Source organism: Pyrus communis, chromosome 17 (assembly GCF_963583255.1).
Source record: "Pyrus communis chromosome 17, drPyrComm1.1, whole genome shotgun sequence".
Lineage (NCBI taxonomy): Eukaryota > Viridiplantae > Streptophyta > Magnoliopsida > Rosales > Rosaceae > Pyrus > Pyrus communis.
Window position 1 is genome coordinate 14,371,583 of NC_084819.1, and position 25,593 is coordinate 14,397,175.

General features: G+C 35.9%; 2 protein-coding genes, 2 long non-coding RNA genes and 1 other non-coding gene across 9 annotated transcripts; 3 read left to right on the forward strand and 2 right to left on the reverse strand.

Moving 5' to 3' along the window:
* Nucleotides 1–869: 869 nt before the first annotated feature.
* Nucleotides 870–2,334, reverse strand: LOC137723740 (uncharacterized). Its single transcript, XM_068462931.1, has one exon. It carries the CDS (start codon nucleotides 1,879–1,881, stop codon nucleotides 1,309–1,311), a length of 573 nt encoding a protein of 190 aa, XP_068319032.1. The 5' UTR covers nucleotides 1,882–2,334; the 3' UTR covers nucleotides 870–1,308.
* A 320-nt stretch (nucleotides 2,335–2,654) lies between these two features.
* Nucleotides 2,655–7,401, reverse strand: LOC137723140 (uncharacterized). Of its 5 annotated transcripts, XR_011066856.1 has the most exons (11): nucleotides 7,149–7,401; nucleotides 6,941–7,035; nucleotides 6,287–6,581; nucleotides 6,051–6,114; nucleotides 5,699–5,810; nucleotides 5,515–5,608; nucleotides 5,012–5,071; nucleotides 4,273–4,322; nucleotides 3,716–3,802; nucleotides 3,180–3,319; nucleotides 2,655–3,039 (listed from the first exon to the last, which is right to left on the reverse strand). It is a non-coding gene; the product is annotated as an uncharacterized lncRNA (long non-coding RNA). The 5 variants fall into 5 exon arrangements; XR_011066858.1 differs by having other exon boundaries at nucleotides 5,515–5,603; nucleotides 6,287–7,035; XR_011066855.1 differs by having other exon boundaries at nucleotides 6,287–7,035.
* Nucleotides 7,402–10,354: 2,953 nt separating this feature from the next.
* Nucleotides 10,355–10,425, forward strand: TRNAG-GCC (transfer RNA glycine (anticodon GCC)). The gene has a single exon. It is a non-coding gene; the product is annotated as a tRNA-Gly (tRNA).
* Nucleotides 10,426–20,341: 9,916 nt separating this feature from the next.
* Nucleotides 20,342–23,597, forward strand: LOC137723046 (probable proteasome inhibitor). Its single transcript, XM_068462197.1, has 8 exons — nucleotides 20,342–20,620; nucleotides 20,720–20,891; nucleotides 20,988–21,140; nucleotides 21,351–21,443; nucleotides 22,462–22,539; nucleotides 22,652–22,680; nucleotides 22,774–22,921; nucleotides 23,231–23,597. Exons 1-8 carry the CDS (start codon nucleotides 20,446–20,448, stop codon nucleotides 23,304–23,306), a joined length of 924 nt encoding a protein of 307 aa, XP_068318298.1. The 5' UTR covers nucleotides 20,342–20,445; the 3' UTR covers nucleotides 23,307–23,597.
* A 461-nt stretch (nucleotides 23,598–24,058) lies between these two features.
* Nucleotides 24,059–25,157, forward strand: LOC137722711 (uncharacterized). Its single transcript, XR_011066783.1, has 2 exons — nucleotides 24,059–24,625; nucleotides 24,837–25,157. It is a non-coding gene; the product is annotated as an uncharacterized lncRNA (long non-coding RNA).
* Nucleotides 25,158–25,593: the final 436 nt, after the last annotated feature.

A 25,593-nucleotide genomic window follows, 5' to 3' on the forward strand; every position in this document is an offset into this window, starting at 1 on the left:
CGACATGAGAAAAACAATGGGCAAAAAGAACTGGTGTGGCCCAAAATCATGAGAAGCCTATTCATATCCATGTCAAACCCAAAATCATGAGAAGCCTATTCATATCCATGTCAAAAAATGTTCTCCCATGATTAAAAGAGGACATAAACCTCAAATAAAAACTACTTTACAATGAAATCATCACGGTTTCAGTGCTCTGAGATATCCTTTGAGCCAAATATATGGTTGGGATAACCATATCTTCATACTGAACAATATTCTTTATGCAATATGTCCACCAATAGACAATTTGTCAATTTTAATGGTTTAACTGTGGTCAATCTGTGGTGACGATATCTGTAGGCTTCAGATTCCACGAAAATAAGGAAGAGAAATGTTAATATCTACCACCTGTGTGGTTCATCAATCATCACTCGTAACATGTCATAACATTCTTTCTTTTTCTAAAGAGCACATCAATCTTCTTAAAATCTAACATTGAACTGCAGTTCTAAATAAGCTGCCATTGGGTTTATTGAGAAATCATGTATAACAAGCATCATGTAGACTAAAGAGAAAAAAAAAAAAAAACAAACATCTCTAGCATGTTAGTGGGTGTTATTGTGTGGGTGCGGGTGGTACAATTGCTGAGCATGTAAATGAAATACGCACATCAACTCATCAAGTGAGCATCGAACATCATCTATATGAGAAATTTATTTAATATGACCGAGTGACGCATGGTTAAGTTTAAAGTTTCCTTCTGGCTTAAGTTTCAAGTATTGTACCAATAAGAGCATCCACCGAAAATATCAACCAAATCATGTGAAAAAAAACCAATATAATGCTTAGGCACATTACAATCGATTTATAGATAAGGTATTGTTATATACTTTGACTAAAATTAGATTGTTATTCAACTAATTCAGCATAAGATAACTGCAGAACATAAATATACACTAATATACATACAGTTTGGGAGACTGATGCCCTTTTCCTGAATCACGATCTTTCATCAAACGCTAACGCAAACAAGAGATATACATGATCACCAAAACTGATTCTTCTATGTCATTTTACAAGTTCTTAGGATCATCCAGTTGACACTCAATTAATTCTATGCAGATGGCTCTTGCCAGACCAACTTATGAGCATAAAATTCATGGTTTGCCGTTATGCTCTCTAAGTTCATAGCTTCCATCTTGCTGCAAGCTCATATCAAAAAATTCAGATCCTGAACCATTTCGCTTACTACTCCGAGTCTTTCTTGTTGGACTCTGTCCTCTCTGTTTCCTATCAGAACCAGCTTCTGCACCGCGAATTGTGGGACTACTTAGAATTTCTCCTATTCCTCCCCTTCTTCACCACTCTGCCATCGTACTTCTTCCTACTTTGGCCATTCACACTCAACGATTCCAGAGCATGTTTCAGATTCAAACCCTCCCCATCTGATTCCTCTAAATCGAACGACCCACTTCCCAATTTCTCCTTACCCTTAAACCCATCTCCCAATTCCTCAACTCCTCCAAATCCTTCATCTTCAAGCTCCAAACTCTCCAATTCCTCCGGCCCAGAAATCCTTTTATACGGCCTCACACTATGAACAACCCCTTTGGGGAAAAACCTCGCGGAGGGTAAGTCCTCCATGGTATGAAACAGCTGCGGGCCGTCCCTCTCCGTCCACAAATCGAACCCACCAGGCTTCTGAAACCTATCCGCCAAGACCGTGACTTGCTCGTCGGCGCTGACAGAGAACAAGTTCGGAGCTTTCTCAACAACCTCCCACGGCCGCTCGAGCTCGTACACGGCGGCTTTGAGCTCGGCCCTCTTTCGCATCTCGTAGATTTGGCGCTCGCGGCAGAGGCGCGCCTTGAGGAGCTGCTTGGCTTTATTCGCCTGCATGCGCTTCTACTGCCACTTGGATACGCCGCCGGGGAAGGTTCTGGGCCCGCCGCCCATCCGGATTATCATGGGTTTGGGTGTTAGAGTTAGGGATTGGAGGGAGAGGTGGGAGAGCTCCGTGTGGAGGAAGAGAGGCGTTGGGGACGTTAAGGCATTGGAGAACGAGAGGCGCTGCATTTGGGAAACGAATTAGGGATTGAGTGGAGAAATAGGGGGAAATTGGAGAATTGAAGTTAGGGTTTGCAGAGATTGGAACGCAGGAAGAAGATGGCGGGAAGCGAGGGCAGCGGAGCCACTGTGTTCCACTGTGGAGTGTGGAGTTTCCAAATTTGTGGCGGTTGGTTTTCTTAGCATTTTGGACGAGGGAGTAGGGAACAACCCGACCCGGACCGGCTCATCGATAAATCTTGGGCTTATCTTTCGGGCCCTTAACAATCTGTGGGCCGGTAATATATTGAAATTTAGCTCACTTTTTTTCATACTGTTGTGTTTTGAAAAAAAAAACTGCTTCTATTATGTTATGAGAATAAACTCATTTTTGTTACTTCATGTTTTCAGTTTTTTTTTTACCCAAAACTATGAGAATAAGCTGTTTTTCAGTGTTAACCAAACACTTTTTTGAGTTCAACTTTTTTTTATATTCACTTTTTATAAAATCATCTCAGTACCAAATCGGTAATTAATTAAATCTTGAAGTACGATAATTAGGATTAAGCAGTAAAGCAAAAGAACTTTTCCCGGAAATCTCATGGGATTATAAAATTGTTGTTGTATATTCTAACATTAATTGTTGGTACATTTCAAAAATTTATTGGTGTACTTGTCACAAATACTATTCATCAGTCTGATCTATGTGCTATAATATGAGTAGATGAACAAAATTGATATATGAGAAAGAAATGGTGAAATTAATAAATAGATACAAACTAGTAATGCCCGCGCGTTGCTGCGGGATTACAAATTCCAAGAATAACAAATTTGTAAGTGGAAGTACCTCGTTGAAAGCCTTCTGAAAGCAGTACAACACCTTTTGGAACCTTTGTTTCATTCTGGTCCAGAGTGCATAATGCGCAAACAATTTAAGCATTTCCTTACACCACAGAGCATCATATTTCCTAGGATTAATCAACAATGCCTCCTCCAGCTTTGAAATAGCAGCTGGGCAAACAAACACAAATCCGCATTTACAGATTTTCACTTAACTCCCAAATAAATAATTAATAAAAATAACAAAGAGAATTTCTACGTCTAAATAATTAATAAAAAAAGGATATTTCGGAGAAATTCAAAGTTAACACCTTGAGTTAGCTTCTTTGATTCTAGCACATTCCAAATCTGAGACAGATTGCTCTCCATTTCCTCTCATAATACAGACATGCAGTTTCTATTTTTTGATCAACATAGTCGACATCTTTTACAGTCGGTTAGACTGCATCTCCTTACATGATTGAAAAAACAATTGAATCACAATTAACATTTGTTAACAAAAATTTTAAATCATATATCCAATCTCACAGAGAGATCACAATCAAACAGTTATCTGGCGGTGAAACTTAAAAACCAAAAATGCACCTTAATGTCCTGGGGAGAACAGAATTGCAAGCAAAAGTAGGATATTGAAACAATATCGTGATAATCACGAAATAAGTTCATGGGTTTGCTAATATTGATTTATTAGGTAATTTAGGTTCCAACTTTGTCTCAATTTCTCATTTTCTGTTAAACTGAAGTGTAAACATTTAGGCACTTACCAATAAAAAAGCAATTAATTATTTGATGCTACTACAAAACCAATTGGCATACATAGGCTTTGATTAAAAGGTTAAGTATTTACCAAAAGATTCCAGCTGCAAAAATGCATGGAACATCTACAAAGTGTTTGATAAATCCAGAATTTAATTCTTTCTCTTCCTTCATTTTCCTTGCACCCAAGAAAAGAAAAGCAATTTAGTGCCAAACTTTAAAAAGAACCTGTAAAATCTAGAGCAAGCATTAAAGAAAGTTAACAGTGTAGGAAATAAATGTTTGCCCAAATAAAAAAAGGAAAGATGTTTCCTAGCTATATTTCAAGCAAGCTCATATACACAGAACATATCAAGTGTATCATACACATAAGTCAAACAAAAGCATTAGAGCTAATAATAAAATGGAAATAAAAACCTATTAACCAATTTATTAACAAATTTTTTGTGTATATCGCTAACTCGCTATTCTTAATTTATCAAATTGATTAAAATTACTAATGCTCTTATATCTGTCAATACCCCTCCCACCCCAGAACAATAAACAAAAAAAATTCTCAATTTCTTATATCTCACAAAGAAAAGCACATGCATGTCCATTTCAAATCTTACAACCAAAAGAAAATATCATGGTTTCTTAGTTTCTTACCCAAATCCACCAATTTGAATCAAAACTCTACACCCCAGCTTGAAATCTGTCTGAAATCACTTGCACGAACACAAATTTTATGCATGCAAAACAGTTTAGATGAAGTTGATAGAATAGGTAGTAATGAAATTAACAAACAACCAAATTCCAAACGAATAATTAATTGTTAGATGTACAATGGCAACAAAAAAACTAAATTTTTAGATGTACAACCCGAAATTAACACTAATAAAAAATAGCACTTGAATAAAATGCATAAACAAAAGCTGTGCTAACATGAGAAAACATGCAAAACAAAACAATGTTATATATCCTAGGTGTTCCATTTATAATTATTGTCCATTTTTATATATTTAAACTACCAATTATCTGCATAAATATTTCATTCCCTTACAACTACCACAACTATATATAAAACATAACAGAGCATGTAATTGCTTTAATTACATCATTCTTTAAAAAAACCTTGGGTGGGAGCTGAAAGGCTGCCATATTTCATTAGTGCACATAAGCCAATAATTTTATCCACTATGATTATTTTTATGATTTGCATTTATTTAGAATTCATAAATGCAGGAAAAGATTTATAGGAACTTAGAATTTTTAGAACAATGAAAAACTATGCATGTATTGTGAACTCTATGTACAGAGCTTTTACATGGCCAAAAGAAAACAAAACAGTCAGTAAGAGCTCTTACATGCACAGATCAACAACGAAAATTCATCAGCATTTTCTTACCCTTTCTTTCACAAAATCTTGTCTTCCAACCAGATCCTGCTATCTAATCCACACCTTGTCCTGTACATGAAAATACACTCCAAATGTAAAATTTAAAGTTGTAATTTAAAATCATCATGCTAAGATAGGCAATCCAAGATAATGCTACTCTTTAGTCTGGATTTTAAGTCCTCAAATTCAGAAACATTTCTGGAACGAATGAAATGACCTGGGACCATCATTCAAATAGAAACTCTTGGCCCTTCATTTGATTAGATAGTGCTCTAAATTAAAACCCAGCAATCAATTCGCAAGCTACTCCAAGTAAAATCTAAAGCAACCCACTCTAAATTTATAAGCCAACAATCCAACATTAATAAAAAATTGAAAAACAAATTGAACTAATCAAATTCCAAAACAATCTCATAATTCTGCAATGGAGAAGAAAATATTAGAGATATTAACATAGATTTTTTGGTTTGAATTGTTGGGAACACCTTGCAGAACTGGAGAAAAATGTGTACCTGATCGGTTTGTACTGCCCTATCCGGTGGATTCTATCTTATGGTTGCCTCTCAACAGCTGGGTTCCACCATGGGTAGATTAACAAAACCTATTCTAAAGTGCAATGTCTTTAAATCACTTAATCCCCATCTGTATAAGTTAATTCTCAATAATTTAGACATGAAAACAGAAGACATTACTCACATGCGATGCAATTGTCAGATGAAGAGCAACTCCTCTTTCAAGCTCATTCAGAACATGATGCAATCCGGATCCTCAGTAAATCTCTTGCAGACATAGTTATGCTTCCAAACAACTGAACACAATTGATACCAAATTGCAACAATTTCTTTAAATTAGTCATAGTAATCTATTGATGCACAAATATAAAATTTTGTATATATTCAGTTTCACCTTTTGCAAGGAGTAGTTAATGATATCCAAGAACGATGAGAAGACATATCATGGGTTAAACTATCTATGAGTTGAACAAAACTAAAACGCATTGTACAGAGCAAATGAAATAGCCAAAAAGCAAATGAAATAACTAAGTTACCATTCTTTGTCTTAAGCAGCAAAGCTCACATTCCACTAGGTACCTTTCCACTTCTTCATATCCTCTGCAACAAAATAAACTATATCAACATCGAAGTGATACTCACCAATTGAAGTCCACATGATACAAAGCCTCAGCTAAAAAAAGGACAAAAAAAGTAGTTAATACAAAACAATTTTGCTGCTATATAAGCTGATGTATTGGCAATGGCATACAATGCCTATAAAGCTACTTACAGCGCAACAAATTCCAATGCATATATACTGATGTTCTTGTCTTTGCAAGCAGCCAGCTTCCACTGACCCATTGAATTTTTCGATAAATATTATCTGTTCCAATAATTGAATCGAAGCCTCCTTCCAAAAATCTTAATCTCAAAACCAAGAATCGCAATGAAAACAAATGATACAAACACATGCACAGAGATATATACTTATATGTACTTAGCTAATGTACAAACCACTCTTTTTTCATAACCTTGGCATCAAAGTAAACCTACGTTCTACGCTTCAACGGCCTTATTATTTCTTCCTGCAGGTGTTCGAACGAATTTGTAAAATAAAGTGAAAGAGTAAAATAATAGATTATCATGGCAAGAACTAAAGAAATTCATCCATATTGCCTTATTCAATCGCATCATTCCCTTTTCCCCTACTAAATAAAAAAGAGGTCAGTGATTCAATACAAATATATTCACAAAAATTAAAAAATTCTAAGATTTTCCTCAAGGGATATCCCATAATTTAAATTCACACTAAACCCATTCCCTAATTGTCTTAATTGGAGCGAACCCATAAACAAAGTAATGAAAAAAAAAATTAAAAACTTATTCTCAACATCTAAACAGCTCAAAGCCCAAAACAAAGAAAAAAAAAAAAAAAAGGGAATACCTTCGCAGGTTTGGAGCTCTTTCTTATAAGTGTTACAGTAATAATCGAAGGTGGGGCTACTGGTTTGGATGAAGAAGAAGAGGAAGGATCCGAGCCTACAAACAAAATCACAAAAAGCAAACTTAAACACAAAACCCATCTGCAAATCCTAAACTACCAAAAAAATAAAAAATAAAACACCCACGTTGAGAAAGGCGGAAAAACTCACCAGTAAACGCTAACTTTTTTGGGTAAAAAATTGAATCGATTCGAATGAAAAAACGAAAAAAGTTCTAGCTGCAGAGTGGTTTTTCCGGCAAGAGACCATCATTGTTGATAATTTGTGAGAGAGACGGCAAGGTTGATGAGCGAGACAAACCGCCGTTTTCGAGACAAAGAAAGCCAGGGTTCATAATAGCAAAAACTGAGAATGGTGAGAGAGAAAGGCGAAAAGCACTGAAGAAGCCGAAAGCAGGTCCAGTGATGATGGACGTGTGGGCAAGCCGGGCAACGATGACGGACGCGTGGAAAGAATGGGCAACCCGTCTTTCCACTGCACGAAGCAAGCCACACAACGGGAGAGCGAGGGGTAAAATCGTCCACCCACTGGTCATCCACAGTACCACCCTGATTGGGTTTTAGTATATATAGATATTGCTGGCGTATACGTTGGAAGTGATGAGGTTGGGTGAGGCGTAGAAATAGGCCAAGTCCAGCACTCAGAATCTTCAATGTTACAAATGTAAAATTGGATACAAATATTGCATTAGTGAATTGGTAGTAACGCATCGCATCATAACGCTCACACCAAGAAATCTTGAACTTGAATGTTGAACCAAAAATCAAGAGTTTGTTCTTGTGCAAGAGGTGTCGAAGGTTGATCCCATATGATCATCTCCAATCCAAATTGTTAACTATTAAAATTTAAGATAAATTACATTTTATCCCTCATATTTAGGTATAATTGCAATCTCATACAATATCTTTAAAACATTTCAATCTTATACATTATTTATTATTTTATTTCAATACTATACAACCGTTAAAAAAATCTGTTAAATTAGTTATTAAGTGATGACGTGGTAGTGATGGGTTCTACAATTTTATAGATGTGGCTGACAGCTTGTGCCACGTGGCAAAAATAATATATATATATATATATAATTAATAAAATATCATTTTTTTGTTAAATTTTTGTATAATATAATTTTTTTTTTAAAAAAAAATAAAAAAGAAGCCAAACCCTCCCCAGTCCCTTTGGTTTCTTCAACCAGTTTTCTTTTCCAATTCGCCAGTCCCACGCCGTTTTTCCTCTCCTTGATTTTTTTTTTTCTATCTACTTTTCTTTTCCAATTCCTCCCAAAGATTCGAAATCCATAAAATGCTAACAAAAACCAAAATTGTAGAGTTCACTATTACCACGTCATCACTTAACGGTTAACTTAATAGATTTTTTTAACAGTTGTATGAAATTAAAATAAAATGATAACTAATGTATGATATTGAAATTTTTTAAAGATGTTGTATGAAGTTATTGCACCCAAACCTGAGGTGTAAAATGTAATTTACCCTAAAATTTAGGTATATTTATCAATTTGCCTTCCGAACTTGTATGGAACTGAAATTGGTAGCTCTATACAAGTTTGGAGTGCAAATCGACAAGTACCTCTAAATTTATAGTTCCAAAATCAAATTTTAGCATATTTTTTTTCCCAACTAAAATTTAGCATCTCAACTATATCAATTGTCGAACAATTGTTTTAGCCTCAATTTTTTTCAATTTTCTTATCGGAAATATATATATATATATATATATATATATTGTATATATTAATCTCAATCATCTTCAACGATAATCCAACTGAATCGAATTTCTTTTTTCAATTAAACGTCAAATAAAAAAAAGAATAAATAACATTTTGCATCCTCAATTTTTAGTGTAATTGCAAATTAACACCCTAAAAAGAAATACTCGTCTAATAGAATCAATTCGAGTCATTCTCTTGTTTTACAACAAAAGAAAAGAATATTGCAACAACTAAAAGATCATGGCTCACTCCTATTGAATGTTGCAACAATTAAAAGATCATGGCTCACTCCTATTAACTATTTGTTCAAATTGATCTTGTCGTGTGGTTGGTGACCAAGTGCTAGCATGGTGCAAAAATGTTGGGAGAAGAAATAGTGCTAAAAAACAAATATGGAAATTTACCTTTGCGAGTTGAAGGTGGTCTAGATGGTCATGCATACACACTATAGCTAACACCCCTTGATTAACTACCATTGCTTAGAAAGAAGAGGTAATGTAGCCAAAGGAACTAGGAGATAATTAAAGTAAAGCCAAATTGAACAATTTCGGTATCATCCACCATCTCATGATGTGCAGTTCGGTTCAGCAAGACATGAGAAGAAGGTGGAGTGGAGGAAATGCTACCAGGATTAGTTATCAAAAGTAATATACTGTGTATAAGAAAGAAAAAGAGAATTACATAAGGAGACTAGATCAGTTTAAAACTGAATGACTACTTCTAACAATCATTAATAACCATCGTTCTTTCAAAAAAGTTAAACATGAATTTGATAGTTCCACAAGAAAACTCTCGTCATCAATTTTTTGTGATTGGTAATTTGGTAATCATGGAAGATGAAGAAGGAAAACTTCCATGCTCATTTGAGTCATTTCAATTTTCATGACTCCGAGAGGATAATTAATAATGAGTTATCTAATAACGTTTATTTTGACGGTATGGATCAACACTACTTGGCTGCTTCTATCCAATCACATACGGACATTTATCCAAATAATTAAAATTATAAACATTTGGATAATGTCCTTATGTGATTAAGTTAAAATAGGAGTTGCTGCTGAATTTGTAGCAGCCAAATAGTGTTTTTGTTTTTTTTTTGTTTATGAAAAAACTTAAGGGAGAGTTAGATACGTAGAGGGATCTTTTACAAAAAAATAAAAATAAAATAAAAGAAGCTATTATTTGGCAGTTGGATTAACAATATTTTACACTTTTCAAGTTTAGAGTGAATTTAAAATAAGGAAAATTAATGAAAAGTGCTTGAAAACTTTGAGTTTTAATGATAAGGACAAAATAAAGGGTAAAGTGAATAGTACTAGAATTGACTTTTTAATGTAAAAATGTTGTTTTTCGTTAAGGTGAACAGTACCGTAGGCTTTTCGTTAAAACTCTCCTTATATAAGTCGCTAAGTTTTAATTTTCTCACATTATACACAAAGATGGTTTGAAATCATATCAAGTTATGTTTTGTCTATTTAATCGTATGGTCTTTCGTTAAATTGAGAAAATTGCAACTGTGGATAGAAGCCACACTTGTATCACCATAATTCTGAAGGTAGTTATATATGGAATTACTACGTAGTAGTTAATCGCTAATACTGACAAATTCTAACCTTCAAAACACGCAGCACCAGTGGTCTAGTGGTAGAATAGTACCCTGCCACGGTACAGACCCGGGTTCGATTCCCGGCTGGTGCACTTCCCTTTTTAACCTTTTTCTAGATCCATCTTTTTTTTTTTTTGGCACTTTCCAAGTAAGATTTCTGATCGAACAAAGTTGCATCCAGATTTAGCAACCAACTCAATCTGCCTGGCTCGAGAGTTGAAGCCTGGAGGCACGTGTGTTCTTGATAGTGAGGAGCCTCTGCGCACGTGAAACTCCCTACTAGGGTTTGACTATCACCATTCACCAGTCGATCGATGAGCTGGCTTATAAAAATGAAGGCAAGCAACCCTAATCCAATCACACACCCTCCGTGCACAGACAGTGACTTACAATTTGACAGAAACATTGTAATTCATATGAGACACACCGTGCTGCGGTCTCAAGTTGTCCAAAACAGTTGTTTCCTGCTGCATCGCACACACCTTCCTAATCTAAGTTTTTTTTTATCACTAAACAAGTACTTGATTTCATAAAAAATAAATTAAAATACTGCACGAGAAGTTACACAGCAACGGAGAGTAGGTGCTTAAAATATCATGAAACCCTAGCGCTGTGTCTCTGATTTCCCAAACACTACCACAATCCAGGTTTGTAGATTCCATGCTGCTGCTATTATTTATCACCAACTCTATCGAAGGAGTATATACGATCGATGTACATATTTACTACACATGCATATATTCCCAGCTAGATCATGAAAATGCAACCCCGGCTGTTTGATCGAACCATTCGAAGCGACAATTATTTTATATGTTCATAATTCCAGAAAGCAAAACTCAATGCATGAATGCTTGAACATGGCAGTCATAGTGTTAATAGCATGTAACCATGTTCTATTCAACAACTCTCACCAATGTCTAGTGAGAATTCCGACGTTCTTAAGATGTTCACAGAAGATGCAACCTTGTACTAATTTCTTGGACACCGTGTTGATGTACAAATTAATTACTTATTTAATCCATTTTGGGGTTGTTATTTAAAAGTAATTTTACCAATCTGTCCACGCTTGGTGGCTGGGACTAGATCAAATTTGAATTCCAATTTGTCGATATGTAAGACACAATATGTTGAACTGTTGTCTAATTTAATAAGTATGCACAATCTTAGTATTTATTATAAATTTACTAAATTGGTCATGTCCAAACTTATTTGATATAGTGCAATCCTAATGAGTCATTAAACAATCTCAATGCAATTCAACGTGTATGAAATAAGATATATTCAATAGTAAAAAAAAACCCTTGCGTGACGAAGCACACATCGTCGCGCAAAATGACTTTGCGCGATGAAATTCTAAACTTCATCATGCAAAGTCTTGTGCGACAAAACTTTGTGAGATGAAAAACACATTGTTGTGCAATGTGACTTTGGGGGACGAAATTTTGTGCGACGAAAAATATTTCGTCTTGCAAAGTGACCTTGTGCGACGACAATTTAAACTTTGTCACTCAAAGTCTTTACTAAAATAAAAAAATTATTTTTTAAAATCTTTGCGCGACGTAATTCAAATATTTCATCACCTAAACTAATTTATTTTCGTTTTTTATTTTGTACCCATAATACTTAAGAAATTGAACGATATATATATTTATTAAGTAGCTTTAAATTTATTATTGTAGTTTGGATCGGGTTTTTGTTAGAAAAATATATTATTGTAGTTCAAATCGAATTTTTGTTAGAAAAATATATTTTAAATTGACGATCGAATTAGTTCATTGTATTCATATACAGTCAACGAGTGTAGTTGTAAAAAATCATCAAAATTGGAGTTAAAATAATCATTAAATCGTGATTTTTTGTTTATAACCATTGAAAAGTTTTGTCCCATTACTTGATTTCTGAATGTTTTTTTTTTTTTTTTTTTTTTTTGTGATTTTTGGCGTATATAATCTCGAAGTATTTACAAACAAGTTTGACGGTTGGATTGTTGAAACGAGTTTCGTAGAGTGCGTATCCCATCAAAACAATAGATTCACTAACACTTAAAGAGTTTATTTATATTTTCATCAAGTATAACATAAGATTTTGTGGTATCCACTAGTGTAAATATTTTAAATTGAAGATCGAATTCAGTAATTGTATTCATATAGAATCAAGAAGTGTAGCTATAAAAAATCATCAAAGTCGGAGTGAAAATAACTGTTAAATCATGAATTTTCATTTATAACCGTCGAAAAGTTTTGTTTCATTACTTGATCTTTGACTATTTGTTTTTTGCGATTTTTGACGTATACGATTTCGAAGTATATACAAACAAGTTTGTCAGTTGGATTGTTGAATGGTGTGTGTGTGTGTGTGTATATATATATATATTAAGTAGCCCTCGTCGGCACACCATGACCAGGGTTAGGCTCTGATACCAAATTGTCACATCTCGGCCCGGGACGGATCACTTCCCGGGCCCGCTCCACCATGGTAGCACGATATTGTCTGCTTTGGGCTTACCATTCCCTCACGGTTTTGTTTTTGGGAACTCACGAGCAACTTCCCAGTGGGTCACCCATCATGGGATTGCTCTAGCCCCTTCTCGCTTAACTTCAGAGTTCCTACGAAACCCGAAGCCAGTGAGCTCCCAAAAGACCTCGTGCTAGGTAGAGATGAGAATATACATATAAGGATCACTCCCCTGGGTGATGTGGGATGTCACATATATATATATATTATGTAGCCTTAAATTTATTATTGTAGTACGGATCGGGTTTTTGTTAGAAATATATATTATTGTGGGTTTTATGTAAAAAAAAAATTGAATTTGAGGAGATTAAAGTCACATTTTCAGTATATTTTATTATTTTATTTTTTATTATTTATAAAAAAATTTTTTATAAATTTTGCGTGACGAGCCAATAATTCGTCGCGCAAAATCCTTTAATTTGGACGGGAGCCAAAAATGGGACGCGGGAATTAAAATTTTTTTTTTTAAGACTTTGCGCAACCAAACTCTAAATATTTGGGTGGCCATCAAAACTGGGACGCAGGAATATTTTTTTAAAATTTTTTTCAAGTGGTCGCGCAAAACTTTGCACGACCAACACTTCGTCGAGCAAAACTCTAAAAATTTGGGTGGGCACCAAAAATGCCGTGGGAATTTAAAATTTTATTTTTTTAGTGGTTGCACAACAATTTGCGCGACTAATTTTTCGTCGCTCAAAACTTTGCGTGACCAATACTTCGTCGTGCAAAACTCTAAAAATTTGGGCGAGCAAAAAAATGGGACGCGGGAATTTTTTTTAAGACTTTGCACAACCAATATTTCGTCGCACAAACTCGTATTATTCGTTGCGCAAAGTGATATGGTTTTTAAAACCAAAATAAGTCCTCCATAATTTTCTCAATGTCTTTCTCTACTCTTACCTCTCCCCTCTTTTTCCCTCTCCCCAAATCCGACCCTCTCTCTCACACTCACTCCTCTCACTTAATCTCTCTTCTCTCTTCACTATCTCTCACTCTCACTCACTCTCTCATCTCTCTCTCTCTCACTATCTCCTCTAATTCTCTCACACTTACTCCTCCCTCTCATTCTCACTCAGTCTCAATCTTGCCAAAAGGTATATTCTCCCCAAATTTTAATTTTTTTCATTAATATGTGTTTTTAGAGTTAGTTTTGAGTTTGGTGCGGGGTTTGCGGTCAAGTATAGGATGAGGAGTGGAGTTTGGGGTCGGATTTGGGGTATACCAATTTTAGAGGAGATTATGCCAATTTTTTGTTATCTTTTTGTTATTTGACCCCATATATATATATATATTTTTTTTTTCTTTCTTTTTTGTAGGGAATTGTCGAGACTTTGTTGGCTAAAGTTGAGGATTAGGACGCTATCGAAACATATCCCCCCACCACTACCACAAAAATAGACTTGTATTAGGATTTTATTATTGTACTTTGTTAATTTATGTGTACGTTTTGAATATATTATAAATATTGGATAATTTGATCACTATTTTTCATATGTAATTTTATTTTGAATATGTCAATTTAAATTAAAGTATTAAAAAAAAATGATACAATTAAATTAAATTAAAAAAGTAAAAATTCGAAAAATCTTGCACTGCCAAATATTTCGTTGCGTAAACAATTAATATAATTAAATTAATATAAGAGAAATAATAAAACAAAAAGTCAAAAACCTTGCGTGACAAAATATTTTGTCGTGCAAAATATTAAATTAATTTATTATAATTAAAAAAAATTAAAAACAAAAATTTAGAATTTAAAATATTTCGTTGCGCAAAGCTACTTTGCGCGACAAACTACTTCGTCGCACAAAGATACTTTGCGTGACAAACTAATTTGTCGCGCAAAGTAGCTTTGCACGACGAAGATTAATTTTCGTCGCACAAACCCTATCGTCACGAGCTTTGCGAGACGAACAATGCACGACCAAAATTTTGTCGCACAAGGTTTTGCATGAGGAAATTGTACTTTGCACAACAAACTTATTTCGTCGTGCAAAGTATTTTTTTTATAGTAGTGATTGAAGAAATTAAAGAATGGTGTCATCTAGTAAGTTGCTACCTAGACCTATTGCTAAGGGCATGGTCACTGATCACCATATGAGCTGTTGCCATCCCAAGCAATATATTGATATGATCGATATGAAAAAACACCGACCAATATTTATATAGCTACTTCTGACCATCTTCCATTCTTTAGTTATAGATCTATGGGAACCAGAGCTTTCCATTTAATTTATTTTTCTTCTGTTTATTTGCATATACAACTTGACAAATAAACATGTAACTGATCTTGTTCCCTTGATTCAAATATTAGTTGTATTTCTGATATTCTAATGATTACATGTGTAATCTTCTTGCATTTCCCCCCTCACAGACAACCCCATTAATTCAAAGTACAGGAACGAATAGATTATTCCTAGAATCCGACAATTCGAACTTTCCATCTAATTGGCAATTAACCACACAATTATAGGGTCTGCATGCACTCTTCTGCTCACATGCAAACCAATAATATATATATATATAAGAATCCATCTATTCATCCTCCTCATCCACTCCAAACATCCAACACCCATTTTCCTAAGTTTTCTCAGGAGAAAAAAAAAAAAAAAAAAAACACTCCATTTCGTAAAAAGATGGCTCAATCTCAATGGCTTCTCCTTTGCTTGATCTCAGCAGCTGCTTATGTGAGTGTAACCATGGCTGATGAAAATGCTCATCAAACCCTAGGGCAGTCTCCTTCAGCTTCAATCGCAAGCACTCCAGCTCCAAGTCCATCTCCACCTGTAATTAGGAAACTGGGAATGCACAACCCTAGTAAGGCCAATTCCAAGTCTTCTGACGCACCAGCTTTAAGCCCGAGCAGTGCACCTGCAGCTTCTACAAGTGAAGCGCCGGTGACTGAAGAGAGTCTGAGCATCCCAGAGCAAGAGATCCACCTCAAAAAGCACCACCATTCGATGGATAAGTCGGTTGCCGGAGGCGGTTTGATCCTCGGAGGACTTGCCACCACCTTTTTGGTGGCAGTTTTCAGTTACATTAGAGCCACTGCAAGACATAAAGCTTCAGAGACTAGTATTACTGGTTCTCAAATTGCTAGTCCGTAGTTTTGTCGTATGTATGTTAATGGGTGTGTTAATTTGATGTTATGTGGCTGTAAAGAAATTAATACGAAGTAAAATATGATATTGAAGCCACGTCGGGGCCTTGAACATTTCAACTATTGTTGATAGAAATTGGACGACCACATAATTTGATCACGAATTCATTTGATATTTCAAATCAATTAGGCAAGAGTAATGCTATTTAAACATATAAATTTAACCTCGTAGCTGACATACATTCGAACAGAGACATGAGTCAAGTACAATAGCGTGGCACCGCCCTTAAACAGTGTGTCAATTATGAGATCATTCTTGTCTTGTTTAAGGTAAAAATCTCAGATTCAATTCAAAACCATAAAGAGACAAAGAGTTGGAACGGTGAAAGGTTTTCCGCAAAACAACGTCGCTCATTACATCTAGTGCTTTCTCAAACCAACAACAAACAATAGCAGACAAAATACCAAAACGGATGAGACGTTGCGCAACACTTTTAAATAAGCATCAGGGCTTTCGAGTGTTCCACGATGACCAAAATGTGACACATATATAGACTAGGTATGCAAAGCTGCAATAAGCTGCGGGAATTGCTATCCATGATAATTACATTAGGCCACCAGTAATCCACATTCACCTTTTTAGCTTCTCATTTGCCGCTCTTTATTTATAACCATCAAATTAAATAAATCAAATAAAATCAATGGTAAAGATTAAGGGACGTTTTGATATAGGCGCTTCGTTATTCGATTTCATTGATTAAACATCTGTTCCTTATAAGAATTTGATTACACTTTTTTCTATAATTTTATTAGAGGTACGTTTGATTACTTATAATATGGATACATTTGAATTTATGCTCCACTTCGATTTTGGTGCATTAAGAAATCTAAATGTACCAAAAATCGATATGTTTATTTTCAAATGCACCATAAGTGGTAATGAGGAATTAGTTAAATTAATATTTCAAATAAAGTCATAAATTTAAAATTCTTATATTGTAGGAAATTAGTTGCTAGTTAACTATTGAGTTGGCAATTGATCAAAACATCTTAATCAAATTTTATGAAGAGCAGATGTTTAGTCTAAACAAGTTGAAAAAAATGTAGGAGATTCTAACTACTCCCAAATTTAAATATGACCGTCTAAGAAGTTAAAAAGAAGGAAAATACCCCAAAATATGACAATTTCTTAATCTTGTGACAGAAATAGGACAAACCGGCCATGCACAAGCCAATCACACAATGCACAAAACCAAAATAACTAAAATACCCACATATAAATGAGTTATTCCTCCCATTTTTTGATTTCTCTCTCTCTACCCTCTCCTTTCCTCTCTCTCGTCTCTCCCTGCGCTTTATCCCTTCCTCAAATATCTGAGCTCTGCTTTCGAAGCGATGGAAGTTCAAAGAGAGGTGAGAAGAGTGAGCTGGGCTTTGGGTTCATCACCTCATACCTCTGATTTCGAACAAAGGGATGGGAGAGAGAGAGGTGAGAATAGTGAGTTGGGGTTTGTACCATATTTTCTATTTTGGCTTGAAAGTTCCATTTTTTTCGGCGACTGAGGCTTCGACATGCATAGTAAGGTAGGGTGTTTAGTTCCAAGTTCCTTCATCAACGATTTATGGAATAAATGGGTTGTTTGTAAGATGAATTAATACTTGGATTATTATATAAAATGGTTTATGAGATTTGCATGATCAATAGAAATGTCACTGAGATTGAAAATCAATAGAAATGGTCCTTGAGATTATCCACCATCCATGATTTTGGTGATTCCGTTAAAAATGATTTTGAGCAATTTTCAAAGCTTTGTAACTCAATCGTTTCTTAACCAAATTCGACCCATAATATATCAAAATGAAGATAGGAAAGTGTAGAATAAGATTATACCTATTTGGAAGTCCAATGGTTGCCGGAGATGGCCGGAAAATAGCCTGAAAGGTGACTGGTCCGTGGGAAAACTCGAAAACTCGCCGGAAACTGGGTAAACTTTAAACGTTCATAACTTCTTCAATACTCAACCAAATCGATTGATTCAAAATAAAAATAATACTTCTTGATGAGACGAAGAGAATGGTACCTTTTTGGAAGGCTAAATTGTCGTGGTTTGGTCGGACAACGGCTCGAAAGTGGCTAACCATTTTCGAGTTAACCACTTTCGAGCAGTTTTTCGGCCAAATCACGGTGAGTTAGCAGTAAAGAAAGATATCATTTTCTTCGTCACATTGAGAAGTATGATTTTCATTTTTGAATCACTCGATTTCGTTGAGTATTGAAGAAGTTATGAACGTTTAAAGTTTACCCAGTTTCCGGCGAGTTTTCCAGTTTTCCCACAGACCAGTCACCTTTAAGGCTACTTTCCAGCCATCTCCAGTAATAATTGGGCTTCCAAATAGGTATAATCTTGTTCTACACTTTCTTATCTTCATTTTGATATATTATGGGTTGAATTTGGTTAAGAATCGATTGAGTTATGAAGCTTTGAAAATTACCCAAAGAGTTTTTAACGGAATGACCAAAATCATGGATGGTGGACAATCTCATGGACCATTTCTATTGATTTTCAATCTCAGGAACCATTTCTATTGATCATGCAAATCTCAGAGACCATGAAGTATAATAACCCTTAATACTTAGAAGTTAAATTAGGTTTGTGTTTCATGTTGAGGCATATGAGTTGTGGAATAAATTTCAAGTTTTGACGTGCTATAAGACTGGGATGGAACAATTTCTGGTTCAAGTGTTCAATTGCAGAAATTTGTGAAATTTTTTTAGTAATGTGCATGTGGTGCACATATGGTGTGCATGGATACATCTTAATATGAGAAGCGGGAATGTTTATTAATTATGATGCACGTATGTTGTACCTCAGAATTTAGCGAGTATGACCACAATCTAGTTGGCTTCGGCGAAAAACAAAATTAAGAAAAAACTTAGAGGATGTTAAGGGTCACATGTGTCCGTGAAATAATGACAACGAGTATCATGTTTTCCACGTGCACGGGTAAGCAGTGGTTGATATACGTAACGACTTTTCAAGCTGTCACCGTTAAAGTTTCTATCGTTTTGTGCATATCATGTGTATGTACTGTACATATTATGTGCATATAGTGTATTATGTGTAGATGGTGCGTATTTACATCTTTGATACTCTTCGCATTAACGTAGTTTACTACTTTTTCCTTTTGATTCAGAGGTAGGCTCTGGAAATATGAAAAAAGCGAACGAGTTCGTAAACCAATTTCCTTGATTAAGTTGAGTTCTTTCGTGCCCATTCAAACTGCAATTTTTTTAAATCCTTGAAATATTGGAACCAATCAAATTTGATACCAAATTCAAATTAATGAAGCTTCGATTCTTCATATAAAGTTTGGGGTCATTTTTCTGATTTCGAAGAGAGAGCTGTGAGTTATGGGTTTTTGGGTTGAGCCTAGATCTGTGAGCATAAAATGTGTATGTCTCGTGCATGTCGTGTACATACAGTATATGAGCGAGCTTAATACAAAGAGAGCGAACGAGTACGTGAAACAATGTCGTCCATATCCTTCTCTCTTCCTTCTTTCCACTCTGATTTCTCTCTTTTCCCTCAAATTTATCTCCTCTCCAAAAGGCAACTAACTTTTAATACATTTTTTCATTTAATTGCAGCAAAAGCCAAACCCTATTTTAGTGCTTGCAACGAAAGAGGGAGCAAAGGGAGGGAGGAGACAGAAGAAATGAAAACCCACATATAAATCAGAGAAATGATAAAACATAAAAAATAAAAATTGAAGGATTTGAGTCTCCTCCAAGAAACATCAAACCAATCACTTTAACTCCATAAATCCATCAATCAAAAAGCAAAATTAAGCAAACCCAATTCACAAAACCTACGATTGAAAAGGTAAAAATTGAAGATGAGTGGGTTAGAGAGAGAGAGAGTTCTTGAGCATATTCGAAATTCGAAACGTAGAGAGAGAGAGAGAAGAGAGCGAAAGAGAGAGAGAGCTTGGATGAATAAGATGGATGGGTTAGAAAGAACTCTTGGATGAAGAAGATGGATGGCTTAGGGTTCTTTGAACTAGAATCGGGGGACATAGATTTCTCTCTTTACAAAATAAGAAATAAGAGTTGAAATTTCTGGATAACCTATTTATATGGGAAGACAATTTGGTCATTTTAAGGTATATAAAAAATCTTATTTTTGTCTGATTATTGTGCATGTCGTGTGCATATTTGAAATATCATATTTCTATCACAAGATAAAGAAATTATCCAATTTTAAAGTCTTTTTCCTAAAAGAATGAAAATTACTGTTTTCCCATTTAACCGACTGTTCGAAATATACTGGGCCGCTACCGACTCCATTGGGCCCAAATCTATAGTCAGTATACCGCGAATACACTCGTCTCTTCCCTCTTTCGTCCTTCCAGTTTCCCAAAGCATTTCCTTTCGCGCAAGCAAAAATAAAAAGCAACGAGAAAAACCCACCGATCAATCGCACTGATTCACACAGCCATGGCGAACGACAAGTCGGTGATGGCAGTAATCAGAGCCGCGAGGCCGAACTTCCGCAACAACGACGACAAGGTCGTTTTCGCCGTTCACGCCTCCTTCCTCGCCGCTGGCTACGTCCTCACCGCCGCTGGTCCCCCCGCCTTCTCCGATTCCGTTCTCTCCTCATCTTCTATGGGTACCCACTTGTTTAATTTCGATAAATGTTTAAATTTTCTTAGAAATAATTGATAGTGTTCCTAAAATTTTTGTGGGTTTTGTTAATTTGGGGTTGCAGATGAAGTGGGCATGGAGCAGTGGAACGAGCTCGACGGCGAGTACGCATTCGTCTATATGAACCCAGAAAAGGGCTCGAAGAAGGTGCTGGTTAAGTGCCTTACGATGAACGGCAAATTGCTTGTGGATGCACTGGCTAATGGGAGCTCTCAGCCCGTCCATCTCGAAATCGAGTAAGCTTCTGCTGCGATTCTTTGGGCTTTTACAAATTGGGTAGTTTTATTCTTGCTTGTTAATGGGTTTTCTGCGGTTAACGAAACAAATTACAGTGTTGGTGATTATGTTGGAGAGGATGGGGGCAGCAATTACTCCACACAGTTCAAGAATTTAGAGAATCTGGTGAAGAAATTGGATACTGAAGTTCTGTCAAAATTATATGGGTCTGGATCTTCCACATCCGGTTCTTCAAGTAACCCTGTAAGGTAACTGGGTTTTGTCTTGGAATCGCTTCGGTTATGCTGACTTTTTTGTTTTTAATCTGAGTTTTGCATGCATTATTTGATGTAGAAGTGTATTAATACTCTGCTAAAGTAGTCATCGTTAATTGTTATGCTAATTTATCGGTATTTAGGTTAAGTATCAGTGAATGTTCTTTTTACGGACTACTTTCTTTTTGTTATGGAACTCTGCAGCTCAGAAAAGAGTGAGAGATCAACAACTGAGCCTGTTTCTGGACCTTCAGGCTTTCACACTAGACCTTCAGCCCCTTACACTGATCCTTCAGGGTATCTCTCTCCCGCTCTCTCTGCATATGTGTATTTTATGTCTGTGTACGTGTGATTCTAAGCAGTCTATATGTTTGTTAAGTTTTGCTAGCTTATGCTTTGGGTTTTGTAGAAAGTCTGTTTCTTTGATAAATCTTACGTTCCCTTTTTTGGTTGCTACCTGCCTGTTACACCCGCCCTAGATTGTTATAATATATGTTTGCTGTGGTATTAAGAGGGGGACATTGATTCAGTCCCTAACAAAATGGAGCAGACAGTTGATGTCTATACATTCAAAAGTTAATGTCACATTGATAATCATTGACGCTGATGGTCCTCCCTCTTGGGAATTCGTCTGTTGACGAGTTGTGTCATATTCATCGCCTTGTAGAGCAGTGTTACTGCCTTTACCATTTGGGACTGGCCATGGGACCGACATCTTATCAATTTTCAATTTTAGAGGGTCCATCTATTAGATTCATTTCAGTATGTTTAACTAAGTCGATTTGGGAGTAGTAGCTTAGATTGTAAGGCATTTGTATGTGAGACTTGGCTTAGGATTTTCAAGAGTCTAAAACTAGTTATGTATCATGCTTTCCTGTTTATAGCATCATATACTCTTTTCATTATCTAATTTGGAAGATTATTTTTACTTCTTAAGTCTCCCCATCAATTTGTAAGGAAATAACTAGGAGCCTAGGAGGTTCAAATTATCATTTTATAGATTTAAATTATAAATAAATCAAAACTTTCTTTCTTGAAAGATTATTAGTAAAATGGCATCCGATTCTACCTTGTAAGAGGGCCCTAAATGTTTTAATTTTTTCGGAAGTTTTTCATTCAGATTAATTAGAAGTTAGTTGTTAAGAGAGTTTGGGAATTGCATTGACTTTGTTAGGAAGAAAGTAGACAGTCATGGCAATGTCTTTTTTGTTGTGATTGGAGTGAGTTAGCAGCGTCATGCTTAAAATTTTCATTTGTATCCTTGAAAGTTTCCAAAACATGCAGTTTACTCTCTGTTTTCTGGCTTGCTTTGCAGAATTGTATATCCTCCTGTCATGCCTTATGGTGGTAGTGATGTTCTTCCTGGGCCTGGTGCTGGAGTCTACCCTTCAAGGTATTGTATTTCAACAAGACATCATATTGGGGTTTTCATTGCAGTTTCAAACCTGGTTTTACTGTTTTACTGTTTGACTTTTGACAACATGTTTCTTATGCCAATCTTTCAGGGGTGATGGTAGTGGAAGCATGCTTGTCGGTTTGTACAATACTCATTTACTCTTATTGTGCTGATAATAATCACGTTACTTTTTTTATTGGGACTCACATTTCATTTGTTGTGTCAAAATAGGAGCCCATGACCCTCGTTGGTTTGGTGGCGTTGGAGACCCTGGGTTTAGTTTTGATCCCTCTAGACCTGCAGGTGTTCCACCAGGTGCTCGTTTTGATCCCTACGGGCCCCCAGGTGTTCCAGGTTTTGAGCCTAATCGATTTGCAAGGTAAGTGGAATAGCAAAGTTTCACTAAAATTGAAATTAGGTTCTTCCCTGGTTCCCACCTGATAGAGCTTTCATTATTTGTCAGTTTAATAAGCCTTTTTTTTGTTTTTTTTCTTCACTCGAGGCCTTTGATCTTACTTATCCGTCATGGTGAATTGAGATTGTTACCTGTGTTTTCACTTTTACTTTCCAAATGGATGTACGATTGTTTACGGCGTTTGGGAAGTGAACAAATAATGAATGATAGATGCAAAGTTTCCAAGAATACCTTCACTGGAGTATAATATGGTGTGATTTCTATGTCTTCCAGGAATCCACGGAGGCCGCCGGGAGGTGGCACTCATCCAGACCTGGAGCATTTCGGGAGCGGCTCAGATTTCATTTAGATATGCTGTTCAAGCCAGAAGTAGTTTGTCATCAAATAAGAAACTCGAGTACTTATAGGAGCTGACAGAGGATCTCTCTTCTTCCTTTCTTGTTTGGCATGCAAGTTGCTGTGTAAATGTAAACGAGAGGGTTTTCATAGGAGTATCATATATGTTGTCTGTATATTTAAAATTTTCCACTCCTTATCCTCGGTTTTGCGTTTGTGAGGAACTTTTGGTTATCTGAAAGCGGTTTAAGCCCTTTCCAAACGATATCAATGTCGTGTATGATGTGTTGCATTTTTGTCACCACCCTTCCTTCTAGTTCCTAAGAAAAATAGACTACAATTATCATATGATCCGCCTCTTAGGCGGAGGCTGACAAGCTGCATATGTAATCTGTTTTGGGCTCCTTGAAAACGAGTGTACATCCTTTGGAGAAAATGTAAGGCCGGTTTCACACCTGTCTCAACAACCATCATCGGAGCACAAAAATCCAAAAACGTTGATGGCCTCATCTACGGGCCCTTCTAGATGTCGCTTGGCATCTTGGATCAAGTGCGATTTTACACGAAATTACGTTATCATGGCAGCATTTAAAATAGTGCAAGTCTCTTCGAGGCTGTAGAGGTGATGCAGAGATTAGTTCGGATATTCTTCTCTGTAGTTCAGATTACTATGAAATATCGTTTGTATAAAGAAAAAAGAAATACATAACTTTGTGGTATTATTCGTTCGATAGATGTTTGACATTTAAAAAGAATACCACCAATTTAAAAAACTTTTTGACACGTAATTTTTTTTTTTAATTACAAGAGAGTTTCTCTGATGATTAAAGTCGGCCACTTTAAAAACTAGGAGTGAGAAGGAAGAAGGAAGCTTCCATGCAATTCCATGTAAAATTCCAAAACCTGCAGAGACGTAAGAATCCGGGAAACGTGTGAAACATTTACCTGCGTTTTCTCTAGAAGCCCATCTTTTCTTTTTAGTCCTCCAGATCAAGAGAACTAAACACAAAAAACCACCTACCTTCTAGATTGACAGAGACATTTCAAATATAATAAACCCTTCATTGTTATCTCATGTGTTTCTATACCTTTGTTCCTTATATATGTTTTTTCTAGTTGGAATTAAAATATCTACTTCTGAACCCACTACCATTACTAATTCCTGGACCTTCTGCAGCTGCAAAAAGCACAGATCTTGCTGGGAAAAAAGCACAGATATGAGCCTTCCAAAGTATTCTCTTCTTCCCTTCTTGTTGCTTCTGGTGGTTGTTTTTGCGTCTGGGAAATCTTCAGCTGCTGAAGGAAGACCACTCTCCCTCTTGCCACAACAAGGTAAGAATTTCAAGCAACGTTACGTCTAACATGTATTCCCAAACTCTGAGAGAAACTCATCGTTGTTGCGGTATTTTAAGCCAATCACGTATTGTCATGCATGAAGAGTTTGGTTTGAAATATCGCTACCGGGGGAATCACAGATTACAGTTTTTGAATTTGGATATAATTGAATTGACTTAGTTATATGTCTTGTGTGAATAAATTGCAGGATATGCGCAGGTTTTTGGTACACTTGGAATAGTTTGCGAGTGTTGTGATGGAGGTGAATGCACAAGTACCTGGACTGGGTCTTGCAGTAAGCTGACATGTCTTCCTTGGAAACAGCATTAACAGCCCTACAATTTTTTTTTTCTTCTTTGGCTTTCTCTTCTTCTTCTATATACTTTGTAAAATTAATATACTAGTGGAATTAGAGGGTTATTTTTCCCCTTTTAAGCTGGGTTATGTAAATCGTTATTTTACAGCTAAGGGCGATCTATGAGTTCACTGTTTGATTGCTTGTCTAATACTAATGATTCTGAACTAATAATTGCCTAACTAGAAGATATTTGATGCTGGTTCATAAAAATTTATGTATTGGCTCGATTAAGTTACAAGCCAACTAGTTTTGTTCGTGCAACTTGTACGTATCATAGGTGGTTAACAACATTTACTCTTACACTTGATGCTCTGAGTCGGATTTCTCCCCTCATTGAACAAAAACAAAAAATAAAAAACCTGCTAGCATCTACTTAGAGAACCAATCCTAGTGGTTGTCATTGCTAAAGAGTGTGGGTGTGGGTGTGGGGAGATTTCCGGTGGAATTGAGATCAGAAACGTGGCTGAAATTTCTTCACTCGCATCAGAAAAGAACTTTTCCACGTTTAGAGCTTTCGAAAGTAGGCAATATGATATTATAAATAGCCGCCGATTCAGATGGAGCTGGGTCCTAAGGTACTCCATTTTTATTTATTTCTTAATTTAAA

What these genes read in the sequence shown, in the direction of transcription:
- LOC137723740 (XM_068462931.1), bottom strand. Translation starts at nt 1,881, where the DNA reads ATGCAGGCGAATAAAGCCAAGCAGCTCCTCAAGGCGCGCCTCTGCCGC.
- LOC137723046 (XM_068462197.1), top strand. Translation starts at nt 20,446, where the DNA reads ATGGCGAACGACAAGTCGGTGATGGCAGTAATCAGAGCCGCGAGGCCG. An exon ending in TCTTCAAGTAACCCTGTAAG is followed by an intron (nt 21,141 to 21,350) that starts GTAACTGGGTTT and finishes GGAACTCTGCAG; the next exon opens with CTCAGAAAAGAGTGAGAGAT. An exon ending in CCTTACACTGATCCTTCAGG is followed by an intron (nt 21,444 to 22,461) that starts GTATCTCTCTCC and finishes CTTGCTTTGCAG; the next exon opens with AATTGTATATCCTCCTGTCA.